Source organism: Hemitrygon akajei, chromosome 8 (assembly GCF_048418815.1).
Source record: "Hemitrygon akajei chromosome 8, sHemAka1.3, whole genome shotgun sequence".
Taxonomy (NCBI): domain Eukaryota; kingdom Metazoa; phylum Chordata; class Chondrichthyes; order Myliobatiformes; family Dasyatidae; genus Hemitrygon; species Hemitrygon akajei.
In genome coordinates, this window is record NC_133131.1 from 28,867,839 (window position 1) to 28,895,714 (window position 27,876).

The window sequence follows — 27,876 nt, forward strand, 5'->3', positions numbered from 1 at the left end:
CTTTATGATTCCCTTAAATGCAGCTTTGATTTGTGGACAACTTGGTATCTGTGGTGGGAAGGCCTGTTCATGATATTAAATGCCAATACTAACTGCCAGCAGAAAAATTTGGACAGAGAGGCTTGGTGTACTGGAAACTAAGATGGTGTTTGGAATGCTGTAAGGGAGCAGATCGAAGGAGTTGAAACAATGCCTATATCAGTCGGTGGATGATTCTGTCACGAAGACTGCTTTCCCTGAATTGAGAGGGTCATTACCAAATCTACAAATATGGAACTACACCTCCGAGGAATCGTTACTTGGACTAACCTTAACCATGTCTTCCTGACTTCACTGGCAGACTTCATTCCATTAGCAGAGCATATTACACCCTGCTGGCCATGTGTGCACTGTGTTTGTACAGCCCATAATGTGCATTTATCAAATGTCACATCTTGCCATTTCCTTTAAAATAGTTGAAAGCATCACATCTGCTCAGCCTGATCTTCAGGAAACATGGGCATGATATGTTAATGCACTGACCGGGTTAAAACCAACTGTGAAATGTACTGAAAACACTGGTGTTTCTGTGTGCTCCTAAACCTCTCCATAATCCCTACTTCCAAAGGTCAGCATATTAAAATTCAGCCCATGTATTCAAATCAGTGAGAGAATCAGGAGAATATTTTTGCTTCTTGGCGGCTTGTTAATACTTGGTGCTGTTTCCCAGGGTCTGATTCTTATCCAGGAAAATAAATTAAGCTAAGCTTAATTTCTGGCGCTGAAAATGCTTGATGAAGAAAGGCAAAAAAACCTTAAGGTAAAGGCCAGTTTGAAGTTTAATTACTGATCTGGTGATCTGATAGAAGAAACTGATTGATTATTACTGAATTGCCTTCTCAAGATTGAACCACTTTTATCTCCATTTTGATCTCCTTGGTACATAGAGTTTTAAAAAAAAACCCTGTACCATCAGGCAATGTGCTTATGGGAATTATGAAAACATTGGAAGGCTGACTTAAGGGTTCTGCTATCGAAAGGTAACTGATGGAACAGTGCTGAAGTCTAGATGTGAGAATTATTCTTGCAATTGCATTAGGCAAGATATTGTGTTTGAAGAGGCCATGGAGACCAAATATGGGAGGGGAAGTCATATGACTATGGCCACTAGTGAAGCAATGAAAGTAATTGGGTTGTCTTGGTAAATTTATGTTCAGGAACCACATTGCCTAGTTAGGTGTCAAGAAAAATTGCCATGAAGTCATTATTTCATTTCATAAAAATTACACCTGTTCCTCTGTTGATTAAATTGCCCTTTTAATAATCTAAAGGTTGAGCTATTTTGATTTTAAAATAACACAACTATGAAATTTGTTTTCAAATGAAACAGAATATATTGCTTTCCTGTGAAGTTTGCATGGAAAGGAGGAGAATTACCCTGGATGTCACTGAAAATGGATGTGATATATAATAGTCTTACAGAAAAATGTGCAATTCATCCCATGATCTCTGTACCAACCATGATGCCAAATTAAACCAAAAATTATCTGCCAGCGCATGATCCACGTTCCAACATACTGTTTTTTCATGTGCCTGTCAAAATGACTGATAAATGCCACTCTGCTTTTATTACCAGCTCTGGAAGCTCATTCCAGCCATCTACCACTCAATTCTCTAGTATTCAATATTTCTACCCTGGAATAAAAAGATTATCTATCTTTACCTCTCAGAATTCTCCTTGACCTCCAACTCTCCAGAAAAATCAATCCAAGCTTGTCCAACATCTCTTTATAGCTAATACACTCCAATTTGGGCAACATCCTTGTGAACATCTTCTATCTTCACGTCCTTCCAATGTTGGGGCAACCAGAACAATACTTAAAATATGGACTAACCAACACTTTTTACAGCTGCAACATGACCCACCAGCTCTTATACTGGGTGCTCCAACCAATAAAGGTAAGTATTTCATATGCTTCTGACTGTCCACATGATCAAACACTACTGTAATACTGTTTTGTGTATCACATCCATTCTCAATTATATCCAGGGTAGTTCCTCTTTCCCAGCAAACTTCATAGCAAAGAAATGTTTCTTTCATTTAAAAACAATTTTAATGGTTGTGTTATATTTTTATCAAAGTAGCTTAAATTTCTACATGTCACTTTTTGGGAGTAATGGCCTTGGACCCTGTGATCCCTATTTACATGAATGCTCCTAAGAATCTTGCTACACACCTTCCCCTTGTATTTGACTCTTGAGATGCAACACTGGACTTGTCTGTATTAAGCTCTGTTATAAGAATCACATCTTGTAATAATGATCAGGGAGGCACAGAGAGAATCTGTAATCACGGACAAGTACTTCACTGTCTCAACAGAAAAACAATGATATACCTATGTGCTCACCTACCAAGTTTTCCTGATTTTCCATGAACAGTCAAAGAATAGGAAAGGTATTACCAGTTAAAAAGGCATCTTTGTTGCTACCCACATATTCCTCATAATCCTGTCCGTGAATCTCCACCTCTGTGGAGCACCTCACATCCATGATGGTAAATCTCCTGCAGAGTCATTGTTGCTGGCACACTTGAAGCACTGGCATTTATATTCATTTCTTACTAATTCCAATATTGCATTTCAGTGTCATTGGCTACAGGTCATGTGTCTGACCTTTAACACGTTTTGTATTGGCTCTGCTCCAAGCCAGCATCCATTTATTGCACTCTTCCCAACAAGTGACAATCAGTAATTTATGGCTCTTTGTTCTCAATCAGCAACTAGCTTGAATCACGCAGGGCAGATACAGACTGCAACAGTCAAAAACCTGCATGTTATATCCAACCAAAGCACATTTCTTATTTGGAAATGACCCCTAGCCCAGCAGATTACCTGGAGCATAATTGTGTCGACTTTAAAACGCTCGTCAAGCCAAGTGACTTAAGCTCACAAAATGGAGAGCACAGTCTCTTCATAAAATGGCAGCCTCCATCTCCTTCCTCATGGCAAGAACAAAGTCAATTAGTCCGTCTGCTTCCACTGATGTTGATTCATTCAAATTCACTGATTGGTAGACAGATTTCTTTCTGACCAACAGTGACATCTGCCATTTCTCTGACCATGTCCTCAACTGATCTGCACTCAGTAGCAATTTTATTGGGCACCTCCTGTACCAAATAAACTGGTCACTGTGTGTTTGTGATCTTCTGCTGCTGTAGCCCATCCACTTCAACGTTAGTTGTGTTGTGCATTCAGAAACACTCTTCTGCACACCATTGTTGTAGCACGCAGTTATTTGAGTTACTGTCACTGTCCTGTCAGCCTGAATTACCCTGGCCATTCTCTTGGCCTCTCTCATTAACGAGGTATTTTTGCCCACAGAACTGCCACTCACTGGATGTCTTTTTTTTTCTGTTTTTCATAGCATTCTCTGTAAAATCTAGAGACTGTGTGAAAATCCCAGGAGATCAGCAGTTTCTGAGATGCTCAAACCATCCCATCTGCACCAACATAATTCCATGATCAAAGTCACTTAGATGGCATTCCTTCCCCATTCTGATGTTTAGTCTGAACAACAACTGAACCTTGTGACCATCTCGGCATACTTTTATGCAGAGTTATTGCCAAGTGATTGGCTGACTAGATGTTTGCATTAATGAGCATGGGTACAAGTGCATCTAATAAAGTGGCCATTTTATATCCACACTTAGGTTAGACTGACGAGGAAACATTGAGAATTCACCGGTACAGAAGGAGGCTGTTCAGCCTGTTGAGATTGCATCAACTTCATCAAATACCTTTTATTCAGAGCACTCAGCTACACTGACAATGCTGCTAAAAATTACTTCTACAAACATTCTGCCAAAAACAATTAAATCTGCACCCAAAAATATAATGAGATTTAAAAAATAATTATTGCAATGTGATTCAATTAATCAAGATTGGGGGAAAATGTCATTTAAAAAATGTCTGCAATCTTATTTTGCTGCAGGGTCAAACCGTCAGCTAGCTTATGACCATGCTAATGGGATATGGATATTGGCATTATGTTTTTGCAGCAAGGCATTTTGTTTTTCTATGCATGTTCATGGCAGCTTGTCAATGTTGCTTTTGCTTGTGTTGAAGAGTAAAAACAGTGCATGTTGTATTGTTTGCAATTCAAATATTTTTAATGTCTCTGTTATTTTGTATCAGATGTCATATTCTCCTTCCTCTTTTCCTGAAGGCATTGACTAAATCTGATGTAGATTCAAAGGTGTTTGCAATTAATGTACTGTTGTTATGGCCATTTTTCAAGCATGGTATTACATTGTCATTGTTAATGGTTCAGTTAACCATAATTATGTCACAACCAAGATACACTTTGTCCACACACAGACACTTTCTAGTGCAGGTTTGTTAGATGATCAATGATGCCAGGAAAGCTGGGGCCAATTATATTGGGATTTCCAAATAATCAAGTCAATCCTAATTTGTATGACTCCTATCACATTGAACATTATATTTACCCAAAAAAAAAATCTGCTCCAGAATCTACAGACTCTGATCCCATGTCTGGAATACCAAAACCACAGTAGCGTACATTGAAGATTGTAGCACCTGCCTACCATAGGAGACCTTTTCCATTTCAGACCTGCCATGCAGATTCCATTAGAATTTGTAAGTAAAGGAAGCTTAATACATTTAGCTAACTTCCATGGTTCCAAGTTATTTTCTTGGACTGCGCAGTGTCTAGTTCTGTTCCTTTCCCTGTGTAACCACTTCCACCGTCTTGCAGGCAATCAACTTAATCTGACTTCATCTACCAAATTCCAGTTTTCCATGGGACACTAAAATTTAATGCACGTACTGCACATTTAACCTGATCAAATCCATCAGATTAGCCCACTGTTCAAAAAAAGGATGTAGGCCAAAAGGCAGATAACTTATACGCCAGTTACTTTAGCACCTGCAGTTGGGGCAATGCTTGTAGCTATCATTGAAGAAGAAATAGTGAGGCATCTGGGGAAAAAATGTATCCATCAAGAAAACACAGCATGGAATCAGCAAAGGCGGGTACAGTTCGACAAACTTACTAGAGTTCTTTGAGGATATCACTAATTCAGTGGCTAGAGGGGAGCAGATGGACATTATTTACTTGGATTTCCAGAAGGCATTTGATAAGGTGCCACATAAAAGACTTATCCATAAGATAAGGATGCATAGAGTTGGGGGTGATCTATTAGCATAGATAGAGAATTGGTTAACCAATAGAAAGCAGAGTTGAGATACATGTGTGTTTCTCTGGTTGGCAGTGAGAGGTGTGTCACAGGGGTTGGTGCTGGGCCTGCAACAGTTCCAGACATACATTAACGATCTGGAAGTGTAGTGTATCTAAGTTTACTGATGACACTAAATTGAGTGGATAAGCAAATTGTGCAGGGGATACAGAGTCTGCAGAGACGTATACAAACAACTTTGTAGATAGGTTAAGTGAGTGGGAAAGGGTCTGGCAGCTGGAGTACAATGTTGGTAAATGCGAGGTCCTCAGCCTTGGAAGGGAAAATGGAAGATCAGATCATTATTTAAATGGTAAAAGATTGCAGTACTCTGCTGTGCAGAAGGATTTAGGAGTGCTTGTGCATGAATTGCAAAAGGTTGGTCTGCAGGTGCAGCAGGCTATCAGGAAAGTAAATGGAATGTTGGCCTTCATTACTGGAGGGATTGAGTTTAAGAGCAGGGAAGTTATACTGCAACTGTACAGGGTACTGGTGAAGTCATGCCTGGAGTATTGCGTGCAGTTCTGGTCTCCTTACTTGAGGAAGGATAGAAACATAGAAAGTAGGTGCAGGAGTAGGCCATTCGGCCCTTCGAGCCTGCACCGCCATTCAGTATGATCATGGCTGATCATCCAACTCCGAACCCTGTACCTGCTTTCTCTCCATACCCCCTGATCCCTTTAGCCACAAGGGCCATATCTAACTTAATACTGGCTTTGGTGGTGGTGCAGAGAAGGTTCACCAGGTTGATCCCAGAGGTAGGGGATTAGACTGAGGAGAGACTGAGTCACCTGGGATGGTACTTGCTGGAATTCAGGAAGATGAGAGATCTTACAGAAACATACAAAATTATAAAAGGATAGATAAGATACAGACAGGAAAGTTGTTTCCACTGGTAGGTGAGACTAGAACTAGGGGACATAGCCTCAAGATTCATAGAAGTAAATTTAGGATGGAGATGAGGAGGAACTGCTTTTCCCAGAGAGTGGTGAATCTGTGGAATTCTCTGCCCAATGAAGCAGTGGAGGCCACCTCAGTAAACATACTTAAGACAAGTTGGATAGAGTTTTTCATGGTAAGGGAATTAAGGGTTATGGGGGAAAGGCATGTAGGTGGAGCTGAGTCCATGGCCAGATCAGCCGTGATCTTATTGAATGGTGGAGCAGGCTCAATGGGCCAGATGGCCTACTCCTCCTATTTCTTATGTTCTTATAACATTACTTACATGAGACAGTGAGGTTCAATGCTCACAAGACCATCAGGAGCTCTTAGAATTGGTTGGGAGCAGCAGAAATAAGCTGCATGCCACATTCTGGATGTTACATCAAGTTGCCATTTGGTTTGTAGAGTGACCCTGGTGCAGCTCATAGGTTTCCAGCATTTGCAGTGTCTGTGTCAAATGAATTTGAAGGTTTACTTTTTTAAGTTGTTGACTTAATTTCTCAATTCTATCTGGCCCTTGTGAATGTTGATGCTGTTTTAGTTTTTAAACAGACGGGCACAGGAATCAGCAAAATCATACTCCTTTCCCCCCCCCCCCCCCCCCCCAATGATTTGGCGCTTCTGATAGCTGACACAAACTCCATTTCACTCCACTTCCTTTTATAATTGTAATTCCACTAATTTTCATATTTCTGCCTGCACATCTATTCTAACTCAGTGAACCCATACTACTTCATGCTGGTATTGAATGCTGCAATTTTCTTCCTGCCCTTGATACCTTTCAGTATTACCTTTGATCTCTGATTGCACTGGCAAAAACAATGAAATTGTAAATATTGATGCTTACTTTCAATTTTAACATGATCTCTATTTGGTGCACTTATCCAAAGCATGTTCTTGCATTAGAAGTTATACAGATTACCAATAAATTAAATAAAAACTTAAATTTTATGTGATAAGTTAGTACAATTAAAACTTAAGGGAATTGGACCTGATCTGCATAATGTAGAATAAAAATGTCTGAATTTGTATGTAACTGTGCTTAACCTTGGGTGTGCATGAATAATTGTTTTTTTGACTAGATTGGCACCTTAATTTTCACCATGGGATATTCTTGGGTAGTAGCAAATTACAATTTTTATTTGGTCTTTATTTTTTTTGCTGATGGTAAAGCCATCTCCTTTCCTTTTCCAGCCACCCTGGGTACATTAGATTTCAGTTTGCTGTACGACCAAGAAAACAATGCTCTCCATTGCTCAATAAACAAAGCCAAGGTACGTAAACTTAGAACATAGCACAAAACAATGAATCTGTTTGTAGGCGTCACTGTCCTCTGATTTGGTTTTACATTTTCTAATGCATGCATATTTATCATTTTCATAATATATGACAGATAATTAAGTTAAAGCTGTCTAATTTATTAGTAGATATTATACTGATTGTGAGAGATCTAACAATTTGACAAAATAGAATTTACACATCCTGTTCTGCCTAATCTAAAGATTTGATCAGTCAATATCAGAATTATTTTTAATACTAATTAGTTTCATCTCCTTGATAAACTACTAAATATTCCAGTTCAGCTTCCTTCCAATAAATAATTAATCAACAAAGCCAATATCCTTTCCAAAGCTTTAACTCAAACCTCAAATGTTGCAGTATCATCTCCAGGTTCGACTTCTCTAGTGTTCTCCTTGGTCCTCCCTGATTCCTATCTCCAGAAACTCCTGATAATCCAGAATCCATCTTGGGTACTAGCTTACAAAGTACCCAGGACATCTTCAAAAAGCGGTGTCTCAAAAAGGCAGCTTCTGTTATTAAGGACCTCTAGCACCCAGGGCATGCCCTTTTCTCACTGTTACCATCAGGTAGGAGGTACAGAAGCCTGAAGGCACACACTCAGCGATTCAGAAACAGCTTCTTCCCCTCTGCCATCCGATTCCAAAATGGACATTGAACTTCTGAAAACTACCTCACTTTTTAAATGTACATTATTTCTGTTCTTGCATGATTTTTATCTATTCAATATAAATATACAGTAATTGATTTACTTTATTCTAGATTATGTATTGCATTGAACTGCTGCTGCTGAGTTAACAAATTTCACGACACATGCCGGTGATAATACACCTGATTCTGATTCTGATTTGCATCACATTGACAACAGCAGCTAATCGAAATGATCCTATCCTTCCTAAAGCCATTGTACCTTTTAGAACTGACTTCAAGATTCTTGGAGTCCCATTTTAGTTCTGCAAATGGCCTCGTATACTGTTCTTTTGAATCTATTACTTTAATATTTGTCCTGATTTTAATTTTTTTTTTGAGTTTTGATGACTACTATAGATTACTTTCCAACACACACAATGCTGGAGGAACTCAGCAGGCCAGGCAGCATCTGTAGACAAGAGTAAACAGTCGCCATTTCAGGCCGAGACCCTTTATCGGTCCTGATGAAAGGTTTCGGCCCGAAACATTGGCTGTTTACTCTTTTCCATAGATGCTGCCTGGCCTGCTGAGTTCCTTGAGCATTTCGTATGTGTTGCTTGGATTTTCAGCATCTGAGGTTTTCTTGTGTTCTGGATTACGCTCCCTGACTTCCAACCGATCAGATGGTAAAGCTGGACTTGTCACACTCCTGTTTCCCCAAACCAGAGTTAGGTAGCCCAACCATCAAGCCTCTTTCCTCCTAACCGAAGAGTTGCAGGGAAGCATGTCTTCAGCCGTACTATTTTGATTGAATTTATTCCAGTATGGTACAAGGAAATATTTAATAGTTTGATGAAATTTGTATCAAATTGATGTGGGAAATATTTTACTGGATTTTATATGCACATATACACATTGTAGATTCATCCCCATAAATTCAACACTCATCCTCCCATTTAAAAACAAAATTTGTCTTTCAATTCTTGTCTCTGCTGTTCGTCATCCTAACTTTCACTCTCCGTGATATCGGCCAGTTATTCCCCACCATCACTGTCACCATCACATAGTGCTGTGAGACATTTCTCTATGTAGATGTACTTCACTACCCTGCAAAGTAATGAAAGGACAATACTCTTTGAAATATATAAGCCTTGCATTTAGTCATTTTCTATATAAAAAAATTAATAGATAGATAGATACTTTATTCATCCCCATGGGGAAATTCAACTTTTTTTCCAATGTCCCATACACTTGTTGTAGCAAAACTAATTACATACAATACTTAACTCAGTAAAAAATATGATATGCATCTAAATCACTATCTCAAAAAGCATTAATAATAGCTTTTAAAAAGTTCTTAAGTCCTGGCGGTAGAATTGTAAAGCCTAATGGCATTGGGGAGTATTGACCTCTTCATCCTGTCTGAGGAGCATTGTATCGATAGTAACCTGTCGCTGAAACTGCTTCTCTGTCTCTGGATGGTGCTATGTAGAGGATGTTCAGAGTTATCCATAATTGACCGTAGCCTACTCAGCGCCCTTCGCTCAGCTACCAATGTTAAACTCTCCAGTACTTTGCCCACGACAGAGCCCGCCTTCCTTACCAGCTTATTAAGACGTGAGGCGTCCCTCTTCTTAATGCTTCCTCCCCAACACGCCACCACAAAGAAGAGGGCGCTCTCCACAACTGACCTAAAGAACATCTTCAGCATCTCACTACAGACATTGAATGACGCCAACCTTCTTAGGAAGTACAGAATTTACCTTTTAGTGCAACAGACTGAATAAAAGCTATCCCAGTTCTACAAGTCCGTGTCCACAGAGATTATGAAATTAGATTCGGTGGATGCTCGATATGTGGAGAGAGAAACTTGAAAGGAATCAATCAATTGAGATGTACTAATAACTTCAAGTTATTAAGATATTGTATTAAAATATGGAAGTGAAAAATATACTTTTAATAATAGCAATCCAAAGTAAAAGGTTGTATTGAAGTAGAATAGAGAACTCCTGGTCTCAAATTTTCAGTGTAACCAAAAGACCATTACTTGTCTGTCTTGATGTTGCTCAGCAACATCCTCTTCAATAAAATTGTTATGCTTCTTTTAATCAAACAATCTGACAAAAATCTGATCAATATTTCAGAAGAGTGGGAAACTCTGACATGCATCAGTGATTTTTTCCATGACCTTTCTCCATTATATCAAACCAAGGGTCATGAATTCAAGGTACTGTAATTCCATGTTCCAGGTCTGCAAATCAGAAAGGTATTGAATTGTAACTTTCAAGCATTTGTTATTATCGAGTCTACTGTATTTCCAAAGTAATGAATTATAATTGCAGTAAATGTTCCAGCCATCCAACCGAAATCAACACTTCACAATAAAACCTGATTTTTGTGAGGATGTTACAACGGAATCAAGAACTACTGAGTATTGTGTGGAGAGTTGTGCTACTGTTTTTCTCTGCAGTGGAAAAAAAATCTGTCTTTTTGTAAGTAGATTTTAACAAGTAGATGGATAACACTGCTCGCAATTGTATTTTTATTTCCCTTTGGCACCTCAGGATCATAAATTTCACTCAGCAAAAAGAATGTCAACAATCGTTCAAAAACATGCTATATTGAATTTTTATTTCGTGAGTAGTTGATGCACCTCACACAAATGCAAAACTGACTTTGCCATCCAGCTTCTGTTCGCTTTCTGTTTCTGATAAGAATGTTTCGCTTTCTGGGTGCTGTGGTGGTAATGAAAAGGAAGGCAACACCGTATTGGATCCAGGTCAAAGCTACAGGCCCAGACTAAAACTGATGCTGGTGAAAACACCTCAAACCTGTCTTTGCCTTATTCTGAGATTAGATCGTGAATTAAACCAAACCCCAAGAATGGAGGCTGGCTATTCAGACTATTGCCAGAGAGCTTTGGGATAAGTCTTCGGTGCAACTTTTCTTCGCACTCTACACCTCTCTCTGTTTTGTCACACTCTCACTGCCGTAGATTCCATAGAGGCTGGAGTCAGAGCTGAACGTCCATTAACTGTCGTCCTAGATGCTGGCACGAGGGTAAGCTTTGGGGATGATGGGATTCACGACATTTGCAGCGAAGACTTATTCCTTCATGGTCCAAAATGATGTGATCTTCATCCATATGCTGCCTGATTGTTGCAAATTGAATCATGTGAGATTGAAAGCTGCTCGTTTTCTGTTGCACTGCTCACATCCTCAGTTATCAGACTCTTGTTTGCACAACCTTGCACCCACCCACCCCCATCCTGTAGGTTAAAGTATCTAAGAGCCTGGTTTATAGGAAAATACTTGGTTCCATAAAAATAAGCTATTCAAATCAGTGGAATACTCCAAGTGTGATGAATCTCTAACTCAGATCCCTTGGTATTCAGCTGTAGATTGCTGCAACTTTCCAAAAAATGGCATTCAGGGCACCAGTTTCTCTTGGGCCAATCGATTTAAAAAGTTGACAACTTTTAAAGGATTTGAAGAAAAAAAATCAAATAAGAACATTCTTTTTGAGTTCTATGGTCTTGAAATACTTCCACACAACTTGTAAGAAAATGCTATGAAGTTGGAAATCCATCGTCACTATCCTGATCTCTGGGTATCTTGGGGCTCATTGCAAAGTTTGATTCCTGCCTCTTCAATGGGATTATACTATCCTTTCTCTGTAATAAAAGTTCTCTCAAAATAGCATGAACCATCTTCAACATGCAGTGTTTGTCTCCAGTTTGAGTTTCAACCCCATTGGTCTTGAAACATCACTATGCTTATCGAATAACCAAGTATTTAATCACTTTCTTTCCCTGAAGGGCCAAACATCATTTGTCTTCCTAGGACTTCAAATATAGCTTGACATGTGCTCTGCCTATAGAAGTAATGTTCATGGTCACTCTCTGCTTTTTAGCCTCAGGATTGTTCTGGGCTAATTCTGCTGATCTGCCAAATCTCACAATTTGCTGCTCACTGAGGCAGCAGACAGGTCACCCAGACTCCATACTAGAGGAGAAAATATATATTTAACGTTTCCCTCAGACCAGGGGATCAATCAGAGCGGGCGCAGAAAGTTTTCAGCAGTACAGGCTTCACCAAAGTACCAGCATTCACGGACTGCACTCTGGTATTACTCCCTGCATCAGCCTCCTGAGCAAACTGCTACCGGGATCGTGGATCCAGGAGGATCTTGATGGCCTCCTTGCACAAAGGCACTCTCCTACACCATCCCATCCTCACCTTGCCTCTCAACTCCTGCACACGCCCCCTCGCCTCTCAACACTTTGAGTGACAATTCCAGCCTGGAGCTGGGGAAAGTGCTGTTTCTGTTGTGGTATGTCCACTCAGCTTCCTTTTATGGAGATTGCACCCATGAGGTTCAATGTTGAAGCTGCAAGGAATTACAACAAATCAATATAGTGCCATGACACTGAACAGGGAAGCTTAACAATACTGTTGTGTAAACCTTGCAAAGGAAAATTGAGATCTTAATAGGACTTTTGCATGTATTAGGATGCGCCACAAAGCTATTAAATCTCATTTTGTTAGGTAATACAGTAACTTCTGGGTTCCTACGACAAATAGTTTCTGAATTGTGTCACTGAAGTATCTAAACAGGCTCCTTCTCCCCAGGGCAGGGGATTTGGAGAACTGATTTGAAATCTCTGCAAAGTGGTTCTTTGACACTGAATCAAATGATACGACAGAGAATGAGGTCAGTCTGTCTGGGCTTGTTGGCAGCAATGTCCAGTTAATCAGATTTCACTGCTCAATTCATAATGAAAATGTGTACCTTCGAGCACTGATTCAATTTGCTTAAAAAAAACATACACTATTGGATTTGCTTAAGTACTTTAAAAACGGGTTGGGGGCGGAATGGAAGCAGGATTAGGCCAGTCTTGTTCTACAATTCAACAAGGTCATCACTGGTCATCCAACTTGCACCTATCCCAATATCCCCTGATTCCACAGGTATCCAGGAATCTACTGCTCTTTTTTTTTAACCACAATGATTGTGTATTTATGGTCTTCCAGACCACAAAATTCCAAAGACTGCTTAGTGAAGAAATATTTCTGTACTTTGGTTCTAAATGGGTAATCCATATTTTGAGAATATGATGCCCTAATTCTAGACCTATCAGTCCAGGGAAGCATCCTGGTTGCACTCTTTCAGACTTTTGAATTGTTCAGTGAGGTAACTTCTCAGTTGTTTGATCTGTAGAGAATGGAGACTTGGCCTACCCAGTGCCTCCTCGTATAACAGAAGAAACACCAGGAACCAATCTGGTGAATTCTTACTCCACTCCAAAGTACATAGCTACTTTAGATGAGGAGACAATCATACACAATACTTCAGGTGTGGCTGAACCGAATCCCTTGTTTGAATGTGCCTCCAAAAACTCTCAAAATAAAGGCCTGCATATCATTTGTTTTCCAAATTGCTTTTAGCAGTTGCATGTGCACAAACATCCAAACATGAGCATCTTCCCATTTCCCACCGTTTGAAATTTGGAAATAACTCCGATCTGCAGCGCGGGTGTTTGATGGTTGGGTTGAGTTGTTCCCTGATCTTGGCAATTCATTGACAAATCTTTCTAGGTATGAGGGGTGTTCACAAATTTACAGCGCACTGATGATGCCTCCTCGTACAGTGAAATGTTCGCAAATGTCAAAATCGGAGAACAACTCTATCTGACCTTTTTATGTGTATATATAAAAAAAATTCACCATTTTTTCTTGTTTCAAAATCATAATGTTTGTTTTTCATTGCTACTGGATCACCCATCCTTTTAAGCAGCATTTCATATCTCCCATTTGATTTGTCCTTTGCTCAGATTTTTTTGCAAGTCATCTTGACCTTTGAGTAAAAACAAAAACTGCTGGCAGAACTCAGCAGGCCAGACAGCATCTATTGGGGAGCATCTATGAGTCGTCACTACCTCCTCCCATAGATGCTGTCTGGCCTGCTGAGTTCTGCCAGCATTTTGTGTTTTTATTTATTTCCAGCATCTGCAGATTCACTCGTGTTGACCTTTGAGTATTTTGTTTTCAAATTCTTCTTGCACTAGAACTGATCTATGGTTACTTTATTAACACTGTTCATGACCTTGGACCTTTCATTTCAAATCATTCCTGATGTTCAAAGGGACCTGGCTGTCTTTCTCTGCCCTAATGAGTAAATCCTGAGCATCTCCTGAGTAAATCTGCTAGTATAATGTAAGATTAGATTTATTTGTCCCATGTTATGAAATGCTGCTTAAAAGACTGGGTGATACCAATAGTAATGAAAACCAAATCAAAATGTAGAGTAAAATGCATCATTTGTATCAAATTAAATCGGCAATGATTGTACTGGCAGCTCACAAATGTTGACATGCTTCTAGCACTGATATAGCATGCCCAAAGCTCACTTAACCTAACTCCCTTTGCAATGTAGGAGAAAACCACAGCACCTGGAGGAAACCAATTATAGCCACTGAGCTGTCTGTCAGAAGTACAATGGACAAGAGCTCAGTTAACCATCCACAAGGCACTGACAAGCTTATTATCATTTGGTACAAATGATGCATACAGTTCTTATTTTTTCTAATCAACAAAGGAACTGTGTTTGGAAATTCATTCCCTACGTGGAACTCTGTTTGTGCCATATACTTAGAACAGCACAGTGTACTCGCCTTCCTAACAATTGTTTTGGTTTTGATTCACTTATCAGAGGCCATTATAGAATAATTCTACTTGGATTTCAGTGGTTTATGAGGAAAGCTGTCCTTAAAACAATGCAGCTGACTTGCATCAATAAGTAAAAGCCAGTTTTAGCTCCTTAAACTGTTGTGACTTCTGCCCCAAAAAAGAGATGGCATTGGTTACTTTGGCATGTATCAAGTTGCGAAATTTTGCCAAGTGCCAACTGCAGGTCCAAAGAAGCTAATTTTTATCTCAATAAGAATTGGCCAATTGAAATTATAAAGCAATTCTTGTGGCTACTTGCCATTGATCTTGGCTCTAAAGTATTTTGCTAAGAAAAATGTGCAGTATGGGGATTCTTCTGGAGCTGGACTGAGGCTCATTAGTTGTGTAGATTGTTACACTTTGCAACTCCAGAAACGAATCAAAAGAAAAACACGGGAGCTGGGGATACTCGTGTACTTGGTTTCTTTTAGTGAACCACTTGCAATTGATGTGGTGACATGATGACGTATGCTATTCACGTACTGCTGACATATGACCCATAATGAATTATGTAAACAAAGAATACTTAGACAATATACTTGCATTATTACACACATGCTACTGAAATATGGAAAAACTCTACCCTGAACATGTTCTACTGCATAGTTCCATTGGCCCATTGTGGACTTTGGCTACAGAACATTGGTGCAATTTTGATGTACCAAGAAACTAGACACTCAGTGAACTAACTGATCCTGAAAAGGATTGCTTTTGGCCTCAGAGGGAAAAGAGTACATGGGATTCTAAATGCTTTTCATCAAATCAATTAATGCTGCTCCACAATCTCTCAGAAATGCACCCTTGTACCAGAGTCCCAAGAGCCTCCCACAGGGTTTTCTGGAGCCACCCTCTGCATTAACTGACTCTACCGTGGAACCATGATCTCCAAGTAAGTGATCACATTGATGGAATAGCAATAAGATTCATCAGTGATGATTTGTCAGGCTGTTATCATTGGCAAACCTGCTGTGCTTGCAGAAATATGGAGGCTTAAGAGTACAGTGTAGAACCAAGTTGTGGAAGGAGCTTGGACAACTGGTATCTGTGGGGGGGGGGGGGGGGAGTGGAGATGGATAATCAGCATTTTGGGTTGAGACTCGCTGAATTCCTCTAGCAGTTTGCTTTTCATTCTGTTCACATCTCTAAGGATCCGTCACATGGAATTGTCTCAAAATGGACGAAACACGGCAACTAATCAGAATCAAATTTATTATCACTGGCGTGTTGTGAAATTTGCTGTTCTGCAGCTACAGTGGTGTGCAATACATAAAATACTAGAAGTTACATTAAGAAATATAAATAAATAGTGAAAAAAGAGCAAAATACTAAGATAGTATTTAGAAGTGTGATAGTGGAGGGGTCACTGAAAGTTTTGGCTGCTACTAAAAAGTTGAGTGTGTCTTTAGGCTCTTGATGGTAGGAATGAGGGGAAAAAATATCCTGGATAATGGGGGCCTTCGTGATGGATGCTGCCTTTTTGAGGCAGTGCCTTTTGAAGATGTCCTCCATGGTGGGAGGCCAGTGCCCATGATAGGGTTGGCTGAAATGTTGAGTGTAAGACAGATTTAAAGACATGTATGAAAGAGAGGAGGATAGCATTTTATACACTTTGATTAACTATAGACACTTTTGATTTTATTAATGGTTTTTATAAACAAAAGGCAGACAGACCTGCTTTAAAACTCTTGCTACTTGGCTGTCAAAGGCATCATCTCATATAATGGGGTTCTTGTGAAAGGATTTTCTGTTGTGCCTCTCCGAAACAGCAACCAAGAATTTTTTTTAAATCTTTCCTTTAGTGTCTGCAAATTCCAGCTGAGGCTGCAGATGATTACAAATACTATATAACAAAATTATTCACATTTTTCCAAAGAGTCCCTGAGAAAGAGGAGGAGAAAGTGAGGGGTGCGAGGAGTTGCAGTGCTAGTGGGAGTTCTACCATTCAGATAATATATGCACTATGATCATCTTGTTAACCTTTCTTTCATCCTGTACCACCTAAAGAGTGACATCTATTAAAGGACCAATCAGGCTACAGGTATTCAAGCTTTTAAGTACTTTAATGATGCCATCTGGTTTGCTGATTTCAATTTGCATTGCGTCTGCCAAAATAAGTCATTTATGAGATATCACAATGCAGGCTGAGCTCGCTGGCATTTCCTCTGCAGGTTAGCCACTTTCAAGTGAATCCATTCAGAAGGAAACCGCTTGCCTTTGATCAAAATATTAATCAAAGACAACAGGAAAAGAAAACCGGGCAATATCAAAGCTGAAAAAAATGCAAAAGGGAGACCTTAAAGCACGTGTATATTGTGTGGATATTGTGTGTCAAGCACAATATCCATTTGTGTTATTATAAGATATCAAAAGAATTTCCAGCCATCTTTAGCTTTTTAATTCAGATTTTTTTTTGATATTTCTCAATGCTGTTGGAAAATGTGTGAGATTGTCCATTTGGTCTTGCTCTTTTGCATCTTTAATGTTACACCTTTTTTTGTTTCATTACTCATTTTATTTCCTCATTATCTTTGTCAACGTTTGTTCTATTGCATGCTTTATTGAGGAAAGGTGCCTAAACTTTGGCACAAAAAGGTAAGACGCATTGTGTTTCTCCCTCCTCCCAAGTGAGCAAAGCTTAAACTCTCTGGTTAAACAATATCCATATTTCTCAGATAAATGACAACAAAGCATAGCAAAAGTTTTGTCCCTGAATTTGTGCTGAAAGAGGCTACAACAGGAGCACACCAGCCTCACTTGAGTGTTATCAGCAGTCTGGACTTGCCAGCAGTAACTTGCTGACTCTCAGATGAGTGGGTGGGAAAATCTTTGGAGGTTAAGGCAATTGGAAGATAGGACTGGGTAAAGTGTCAGTGGCCTGCAGATGAATACAAATGGATGAATAGCATCTCTGCACCTTGAGGAGCACAAGATTGTTTGCCCACTTATCTTGTGTAGTCTATTTCAACATTTTTGAGGATCAGTAGCTGTTAGCAAAACTTGGTTCTGACTCATTTGTGCAAAGAAACTGAAAGTAGGCCCTAAGCCATTGGCTTTCACAGGCAGTGCCTTTCCACTTGCTTCAGGTGGATGATGAGGCAAATACAGACTTGAGTGATATTGATGCCATTCCCAGTTCATTCTGTTTCATCGCCCTTTGTATAGCAGCACACATTGTAGATAGCGCATTTTGTGGCCTTGTCGTGAAAGATTTCTTTCTGGTCATCTAATTTTTATGTCACTGTCATTTACATCTGAAGAGACATGATGGATATTTGATGCCGTGCTCATTGTTTTTGTTATTCTCTCAGTAGAACGTGACAGTTGTAGATTCCATTAGCTAGTCATAACCAAGGAATAATATTGTCAATTAAATGCTTAGCTTTCTTCTTTAAATGGAACATTTTGTTTCATCTTTCAAAACTTTTCAAAATATTTTGTCATCCTGAGATTAGCCTGTTAACTGGCTTTCTGACAGTGTGTTCTGTCTGGGAAGGAAGGAGGGACTGTGTTCTGTCTGGGAAGTGGGGAGGAAGTGCATTTTGGTGTTTCCTGTCTGGGAAATGGGGAAGGAGGAAGTGCATTTTGGTGTTTCCTGTCTGGGAAGGGGAGTGGAAGTGCATTTCAGTGTTCTGTCTGAGGAGGGGTGGAGGAAGTGTATTTTAGCATTCTGTCTGGGGAAAGGGGGGAGGAAGTGCATTTCGGTGTGCCCTGTCTGGGAAAGGGGGAGGAAGTACATTTCTGTGCATCCTGTCTGGGGAAGTGGGGAAGGAGGAAGTGCAGTTTGGTGTTTCCTGTCTGGGAAGTGGGGAGGGAGGAAGTGCATTTCAGTGTGTCCTGCCTGGGAAGGGAGGGAGGGAGTGCAGATGCTGATCTATGGGAACTGATGAAATTCATTGTTGACGTTATGAAGATGGGATGAGGTGGCATTTAAACAGTATGTGAAGGCAGTTAATGTGTGATGGAGGAAGGTACTCTCTCAACACTTACAAATATCCCATCTAGCACTTGAATAGCCTATGCATAGTTGGCTATTGACCAAGCAATTGTAAATATGATTGTAAGTAGAATTTGTATAGATCAGAGGTTCCCAAACTGGGGTCCATAGACTCCTTGGTTAGTGGTAAATCTCTGTGGCTTAAAAAAAGTTGGAAACCCCAGTATAGATATTTGATGGGTCAGCATGGACATAGTGGGCTGAAGGGCCTGTTTTTTGTATTATATGACTCTAAGGCATGTCTACTCTGGTATCATGGCCAGGATTTGAATTCTACAGTGGCAGTGAAGCTTTGCTATCCAAAATTGCTTTGGGTGTAACAAAATAATGAAAGATTTTCCCATGAGTTGGCAATGTGCTAACACTTGGTGAATTGTTCCTTTTATGCTGTGAATTATTTTCTGTCTGAAATGTTAAATTACTGTAAAATGCTGCCAATTCAAATGCGAGTTAAAAAAAAAAATTTCAGATTCCATGAAAAATAATAAATACTAGTATTTGCCTTGAGTATTTAAACTAATATATTATCAGCAGATGTGAAGCAAAATAAGCTGATACTTCACTATTATTACTTCCTCTGTCATTTGATTGAGTTTCATGGGATTATTTGTCTGTTTATCTTGTTAATATCACTATATGATCTAATTTTAAAACTTTTATCTTAGTTCAATGTTTTGGAAAAATATATTTTGCTTTTAAACCATAAATATGCTATAGTGCATCAAATGTCAAATTAATTTGTCTATCAATGAATAATAATTGAAAAATGCCTAGAATATTTCCATTTAATACCAGATCTTCAGGGAGAAAATTGCCCTTAAATTTACTTCCAGTTAATTTGAGTAACATATCATGAGTAATTTATCAATAAACAAAAAATATCTTTGTGATAACTTGTGATAAGAGTCTGAGCATAATTCAAACTCCTGGGGTATTTGATTTTGCTTCAAGACTTCAGTTCTATTCATCCATCACTCTTGTCCTCATTGACTGCATTTGGATCCTACTCTAGCAATGCTTCCTGTTTAATTTGTGAAGAGCCTCCAATTTAAAATGCAAGCTTTTGTGTTCAAATCCCTTCATTAGTTTGTTGCTTCTGTCCATTACTTTACAACAGATGGTCAAAACTATCCAACACATCACTGGCACCAGCCTACCTGTCATCGAGGACGTGTGTATTGAAAGGTGCCAGAAAAGGGCCAGTAACACAATGGCAGATCTCACGCAATCTGCTCATAGTCCCACTCCCATCGGGCATGAGGATACACTGCATCTGTGGCAGGACTGCCAGAATCAACAAGTTACTTTCCCCAAGCAGCAAACCTGAATAACATCGCCACCCTCTAACCCATCCCTCCACATGCCCAGCCACCAGACAGGACACACTCCCTACTTCCCAGACAGAGCCCCGAAATGCACCAAAGTAATGATGGAGGCATAGGAAGTGAAGCAGTTGTAGGTAACAGTCAGCATAGATGAGAATGGAACCTAACAAGTATGGTAGAGGCAGCTGGAGGGTGTTGGCAGGGCATCCAAGAAGCAGGATGGGGTTCGATGAATTTGTAGGCTATATAAAGGTTGAGATCAATGAGATGGAATGGATGACCTCTCTATTGTCCACATAGGATGTCTTCACTGATATTAGTAAAATGTTTTGATACTAGAGAAGAAACTTTGATAGCAGAGATTTAAACAAGATGTTCTCAAAGGGTGGGCATGAATTTAAAGGTTAACTTTCATTTAAGAATTTGAGGAAAAGGTGGTTGGAAGTGGGGTGCCTGAAGTTTTTGAGGGGAAAAGACAATAGAAAATTTGGAGAGATGAGGGGCATTATTTAGAGAGATAGCACAGAACAGGTCCTTCCAGCCCAACAAGCTGCACCACCCAGCAACCCACCTATTTAACCCTAGCTTAACCAGACACCACTTTATAATGGCCAATTAACCTACTAACCGGTACATCTTTGGACTGTGGGAGGAAACTGGAACACCCAGAGGAAACCCATGTGGCTCACGGGGAGAATGTACAAACTCCTTACAGACGGCACCAAAATTGAACTCTGGAATGCCCCGAGCTGCAAAAGCGTTACACTAACCGTAATGCAACAGAGGCCTGAAATAAACTGAAGAAAAGGAAGAATTACCAATACTGGGTATAGTGGAGGGGTCAGGAAGAGAGGATAGATGATGGGCAATTCCAATGGAATGTGGTCAAGGGAGCTGGAAGATGGACTTGTGGGCAAGGTGAGTTCAGAAAGGGCATGAGTGACAAAACGAGAGAAACTAGAAGTAGTTCTGCATTCGGGTCAAAACCATGGAGATGCTTAGATGATTCATCATGTGGGCTGGGAGATGGGGAGGAAGATATTGTCTTATGGCTCTGATCCTAGTGAAAATGAAGTTCATAAACTGTGCATAAATTTTATTAGTTTAGTGTGGAAGTAACATCAGGGGCTGGGGTGGTGGGGTTTAGAAGGCGGGTTGCAGTAGAATTGGGTGTACATTGATGTTGGGCATTGTAATATTTCTCTACAATCATGTCACCCATGACAGTACAGCATACAAAACCTTGGTGGCTGGTAAATAAAGTCACTGTGATACATAGTTTTAAAACAATTTATTTCGGACTATAAAACTAATAAGGTGCCAAGAAAGTGCTTCACCACTGATGCTCCAGCTAATTCGTTGGCTGGTTACAAGTATTTGGCAGACTCGTGTATGTAGACATCTGTCAAGTCTATTAGTTTAAATCTCCATAAGAGACCTGCAGTAAAATGGATATCCAGTATCAGAAATTATGTTTGAGAAAACAATTAAAATATTGTTCCTTTGTATTTATGTGGGATAATGTGCAATGAAGAAATAATACTATTAAAGAGATGTGGAATTTCAGGCTTACTCAAATCCAGCTTAGGATGACCCTATTTAACTGAGAAGCATAACATGTTCTTCTGTTAAATTGGAGTCAGTATCTAAAAGCAGCTGTTCTATTAAATGTGTGATGAAATTACCAATGAACAAATGGGAAATGTACCATACAGGAAATGAAATATGGTGCTGCATAAATTAACTTCTGAATTATTTCTTGCAATGAAAATATGAAACAAAATCTACTAATTTACAAATATAGTCTAAATTCGCATTAGGAAGGTAATTTGGGCCATTATCAATTAGACATATGAGAATTTCAACTGAAATGGAATATCATTTTTATAATGTATATCATTTTAAACATGGCCTTTATTATATTTTGTTAATCATTTCCTTCAGTGTAAATCAAATAAATTTTGCATTAACATAAGCTTGAATTAAAATATGCTAGATGTACAAATATCATCCTTTATGGATGTTGACAACTTCTGCACTTTAAAGGATGAGGTATTCCAGGAGTCTGCATCAAGGCCCATCTATTTTGTGTAAAGGAATTGCCTTTTTTACGTACAAACACTTGCAAAAACCCTGCTGCAGTGAGAACTGTGTGCGGATATTTTTTTTCTGTCTAGAATAGGTAAGTTGGAGATTCTGGATTTTTTGGGAATGGAAAATGGTTGAGAGCGATCTTAGGGGTTGGACAATGAAGGCCGGGCTCTGATTGGGTGAGTTTATGGCTTTAAGGCTCTCGTTAGGGGATTAGGACACAGATGTAATCAATGCTGGTGGGGCCCCAACAATGTTTACTGTGATGTTTGGTGGCATGTAGTTGATCAAGAAATATTTGGAATTCTTGAGGACCTATTCCATGAACGTTCATGGAAGGGACTCAGTGGGCATTGGTTGTCTCTCGAGATATGGAAAGGCATACCTCACCTTGGAATGATCTATGGCTTTGCATGCACACATTAATATTGTGCAAGTGACATCAAAATGTGCACTAAATGCCCTTCTGATCTAATTGTGCCCCTCCAGCAGCCTCCGTGTGAGTGTGTAGTTTGAGGAACAAGTCTTAAGAATTATCATGTTATTTTTCACATAGACTGATAGGATGTATCAGAAGAACTGGTGTTCTTTCACCTCAGACGGTTGAGAAAGTTTGGTATGGGCCCTTAATTCCTTAGAACTTTTTGTAGGGGCACAATTGAGAGCATCCTGACTGGCTGCATCACTGCCTGGTATGGGAACTGTACCTCCCTTAGTCGCAGGACTTTGCAGAGGGTGGTGCAGACAGCCCAGCGCATCTGTAGTTGTGAACTTCCCATGATTCAGAACATTTACAAGGACAGGTGTGTAAAAAGTGCCCGGAGGATCATTGGAGACCTGAGCCGTCCCAATCACAATCTATTGTACCTGCTACCATCTGGGAAGCAGTATCGCAGCATAAAAGCCGGGACCAATAAGCTCGGGACAGCTTCTTCCATCAGGCCATCAGACTGATGAACTCACACTAATTTGAGTGTACTCTATATTACATTGACTGTTCTACTTGTGATAAATTACAATGATTGCACGTTTAGATGGAGAGGTAACGTAAAGATTTTTACTCCTCATGTATGTGAAGGATGTAAGAAATGGCCAGTTGAATTCAATTGCCTGTTTGCCTTCCACGTTCTATTCTAAGTCGAAAGATTTCATTTTTACTTGACGTGTAATCTGGAGTTGAGAACTGTGTGGACACATTTTTCTCTTCTACCTCCTGAATTCAACCAATGCAGGAAAATCAGACAAGCGTAACTGAATACCTGTCCATTAGCTAAAAGAAGGTTTCTGACTGGATTCCATTAACTGCATTCTTCACCTTCTGATGTCTGAGCAATTCGGGTCACTCAATAAATCAGGTACAAAGCAAGAACAGGTGTCCTTTCACCTTAAGCAAATTGCTTGAGCATTGAACTGTTTTGAGATTCAGTCTTGTGACTAGGGTTGCAGTAGGGCGTTCATCTCTTTGAGTTGAGAGTTTAAGGCAATTTTGCACCTCTCTTGGTTGGAAGTACCATATTTGTGAAGTGTCTGTGCCATACGGAATATATTGTGTTACACTGAGGCAAGAATTTAATTTAAAGTTCAGATTGGGTGATGTCCAGATTTAGGAAAATTAGAGCCAGCGAGCAGGGCTGAAAATAATTGAGATTGAAAATGGGTGCATTTGTCTATGATAAAAACAGAAATGTCTGGAAATGCTCTGCAGGTTTGGAACACATCTGAGCAGAGAATATTTTAGTTGATGACTTTTTACTCAGATGCTGACTAATAAGAGCCAAGAGCTACTCACAAGTAAGGGAAAGAAGTTAGCAGCAAAAGTTTATTTCTTTTTTCTTTAAATAAATTCCCTTGCCTGAGGGGGGGGGCAGGAAATGGCTTTAATGTCAATGTGATCTATAAAGAGCTAAAACGGTGAAAGCAAAGACATTTATCTGCCCTTAGCAATGTCATTACTTATACCCATATTGGAATATTATCTCTTTTCACAGAGCATGCAGTCTTGTATAAAATGAAAGTGAACTGTTTACTTCAGCCAAACTTTTGTTGTTGGTGGTCAGAAAGAACATGAATGAAAACTTTCTCCACACCTCCCCCTCAATTTAGATAGATGCATTTGTGCAATTGGTGAAATACTATGTGCTGTTTGTTTGTTTATTTATTGGGATCGAGCTGCCCTTTGAGCCAGGCCGCCCAGCGATCCCCTGATTTAATCCAGCCATAATCATGGGACAATTTACAATGACCAACTAACATGCTGACCAGTAGTCTTTGAACTGGGAGGAAACCAGAGCACCTGGAGGAAACCCATGCGGTCATAGGGAGAATGTACAATCTCTTTACAGGTAGTGATGGGAATTAAAAACTGATCACTCGTACTGTAAAGCATTGTGCTAACCACTACAGTACTGTACCACCCTAAGTCGCAGGAGTAAGGAGATAAACTAATGAAAACGTGGCCAAGTAGTCTAGGCTTATGTGTAGGTTTGGTGTCTGATGCAAACTTAACAGATGCGATGTAATTGTCCATAAAACAACCGAAGTAATATGTTAATGTATTTAATGTCCTTCAGTTTTCTCTTATCATCCCCCTACACCTTGACCAGGTGACGGCTGCACTGAGCATTGTCCATATAAACATGCAGCGGCTGCTGGGGGTTTCCAGAGCCTTTGGCTGCTTAAGTAACCAGTTTGAAATTTGGAAAATGAGTAGCAGAAAACTTTAGACTTATTGCAGATCCTGTGATCATCCCTGAGCCCATTATGATGAATAATTTGCAGTTATTAGCAGCAAAAGTGAACATCAGAGGAAGTTAGGTAAACAATTGAAGAAGAAAGGGAGAGAGACTGGTGCGGTTTGATAGGAAGAAGTTTGTGGATCATAATAGTACAAAATGGCCACCTTTGTAAAATCAATATATCGTTCTATATTTAAAAATATTTACTGCACATACAATAAGTTTTTTAATACTGGGAATGACTAAAGGAATTGTCAAATGTCTTTACATATAATTTTCTGAAAGGAACAGATGAGACTGTTAATTTAGTCCCAATCAGTGGGGAAATTGTGTTCCCTTCTGGGTCTAGTGAGATGTAGTGTGAACAGCAATCTCAACTCTCAGTACAAACTTGGGAATGAACTTGGGGCATTCCTGCTCTGTCTCTATTTTTCACTTGGAGAAACTTCATTAGATTCAGTTCGGTAAGTTTCCAATCTTTCTCATGTTCGAATTTTAAAAAAGATAGATTGAACATTTTAAGTTGTATATGCAGTAGTAAGTATATTTAAGTTTGATGTGACTGCATGACTGTAACAGTAAACATATTAGAACACAATTTATAATTTTTTGACATTAGATTAGAATGGAATCACAGAGATAGCAGTCAATTACTGATATGGTCATATCAAAGTGAAAATAGACCAACATCAAATAGATTTGGCCTATTGAAACTCAGTGGAATTTTTAATAAACCTGGTGTTCTAATTAAAATTGCTAAACTGCATTAGAATAGTTATTAAGCTTGAAAGTCCCTTAGCATATATTCCTATAAAGGAAATAATTTCATCTCATAAACTTGTTTTCAAAATAGTCTTTTCATTATTCTGGGAAGATTATCTTAAGGTAAAAAACATAAATACTCCATAAAATGTTTGCCTTAATATTTTTCCATATAAAGCTTTTAATAATTCAATACATTTTACATTTAGAAATAATTTAAGTTGATTGGTCCCTGAAGATGATTTGTTTTGTTTGGGGGGGGGGGGGGAATTATTGTATATAAGCTAGAGATCCTGGGGGAATGCCTTCAGTTTCCCTGAAGAAAGGAATTGTGCTGAATAGAGTTGCAGTTCATCTCCCCCCCCCCCCCCACCCCCAGAACTGTTTGTATCCTGAAGAGTTCTCAAGTCAGAATGTGGGCACGAACCCGGTTCCCCATAGCAGCCAACAAATCCATCCTGCTGGTCTCCCAAACGGGTTGTATATAAATTGTAAGCTGGGGGAGGAGCTGTACTCCTGTTCCAGCCATTCTGAAGTCTGAAAGGCTTGTGGAGTCTATCCACGGAGCCCAGTTCCACAGGGATTGTTCAGTACAATGCTGAGGCCTTGTACCCTTGACCCTTTGTTAGGTTGGTCGCTGATCATTTACCAGGAATTGGAGGCTCTGAATGTTTCTGCTTACAATACAGTAAGTTCCAGACTCCAGCCACCCTCTGGATGAGGAAATTTAATCTCGTAACCCTCTAATTCTTTTACCAATTACTTTAAATCCGTGTCCCTTGGTTTTTGACCCTTTCCCTGATGAAAGTAGGTCTTTCTAATTTATTCTGTCTCAATTCCTCATAATTGTGTCAATTAAGCCTCCCCAAGCCTCTATTCCAAAGAAAATATCCTACCATCGGATTTCTGAATGGTTCATGAATCTCGTAATTTGCCTGTTGCACTGTTTATTTTTGTGGTTTATAGTAATTTTTATGCTTTGTACTCTACTACTGCTACAAAACAAGTTTCACAGGATGCTTCAGTGATGATAAACTTGATTCTGACTTGGCACTATTTTCCAGTACTGGCAATATCTGTTTTTTTAAAAAAAAAAAATCTCTGCAACATCGTCAGCATAATCACATCTTCCCCAACAATGCAGTGATCATAATTCCACACCATACTCAAGTTGTGAAATAACTGGTGGAACAGTTCTTGTGTGACTTCACAAATAAAGAATAGCATCCCACAGAATGTTAGGCAAAAGATTTAAAAAGCTGGGTGTCAAAGGCCATAATCTTACTATTTCCTGTAACATGATCTATTGAGGGTAGAAGTAGGAGGACAGAGCAAATGAATGTGGTTGAAGAGCTGGTGCAGCAGGGGGGCCTTTAGCTACCTGGATCATTGGAATAGTTTTTGGGACAGGTGAGTTCCTATGTTAAAGATGGGTTGCAAGTAAACTGGGAGGGTCTCTTCCAATAGGGGACCTTATCACAGGAAATCAACAGAGTCAGGTACCGGAAGCACTTGTGAAGCAACGACCATAATTCTGTAAATTTCAAGTTAGTTTAAAAATTTCAGAGGCTTCAAGATGGCACCAGCAAAACAATGCAACCAGCTGTGGCGTCCGGCAGACAGTCCTCAAAACTATTACATTTGCTGCTACTTTCAAACGTGACTGTACGACTAAGCTGTATGTGATTAAAACCTGTGCTTTACATTCTGATGTATTTTGTTTGGGCTGATGGAGTAACCTGGAACTTTGCCCTCTCTGAGGGAGTTTGAGGTGGGAGCAGAGCATGTGGCCTGAAAGCCTGATGACGGGGCGCGAGCCCATTGCTCCTCTCTGAGGTGTTGAGTGAGGTTAGGAGCAGAGCATGGGCGGGTGATATGCACAGTCCGCTTGCGTTTGACCGATCTTCCTCCCCCTCTCAGTAGCTGCTATCGGAAGAAAGCACAGGGGACCCACGTTGCCTGGATTGATCAATGAGGCTGTGGACTAGCGTTGGGAAAACTTTGAGGTTCATGTTGCACGTGTTGCTGGATTCTGGTTCTTTCCACTCTATTTGAGCTGTTTGATCGGAGTGATTGATGCACACTGGGGCACTTGGGCAAGGAATATGGAGGATATAGGAGCAAATTTAAAGA

At 39.7% G+C, this 27,876-nt stretch overlaps 1 protein-coding gene across 2 annotated transcripts in view; it reads left to right on the forward strand.

Annotated features, from left to right (window-relative positions):
* Positions 1-27,876, forward strand: part of LOC140731757 (double C2-like domain-containing protein beta) — a 282,625-nt gene that overhangs the window by 39,875 nt on the left and 214,874 nt on the right. Inside the window, exons 2-3 of one of the 2 annotated variants that reach the window (XM_073053525.1) lie at positions 7,373-7,452; positions 17,405-17,428. In XM_073053525.1, the coding sequence (XP_072909626.1) occupies positions 7,373-7,452; positions 17,405-17,428 (104 nt within the window). The remainder of the gene's footprint in view (positions 1-7,372; positions 7,453-17,404; positions 17,429-27,876) is intronic. The other variant, XM_073053526.1, reaches the window with a different exon arrangement.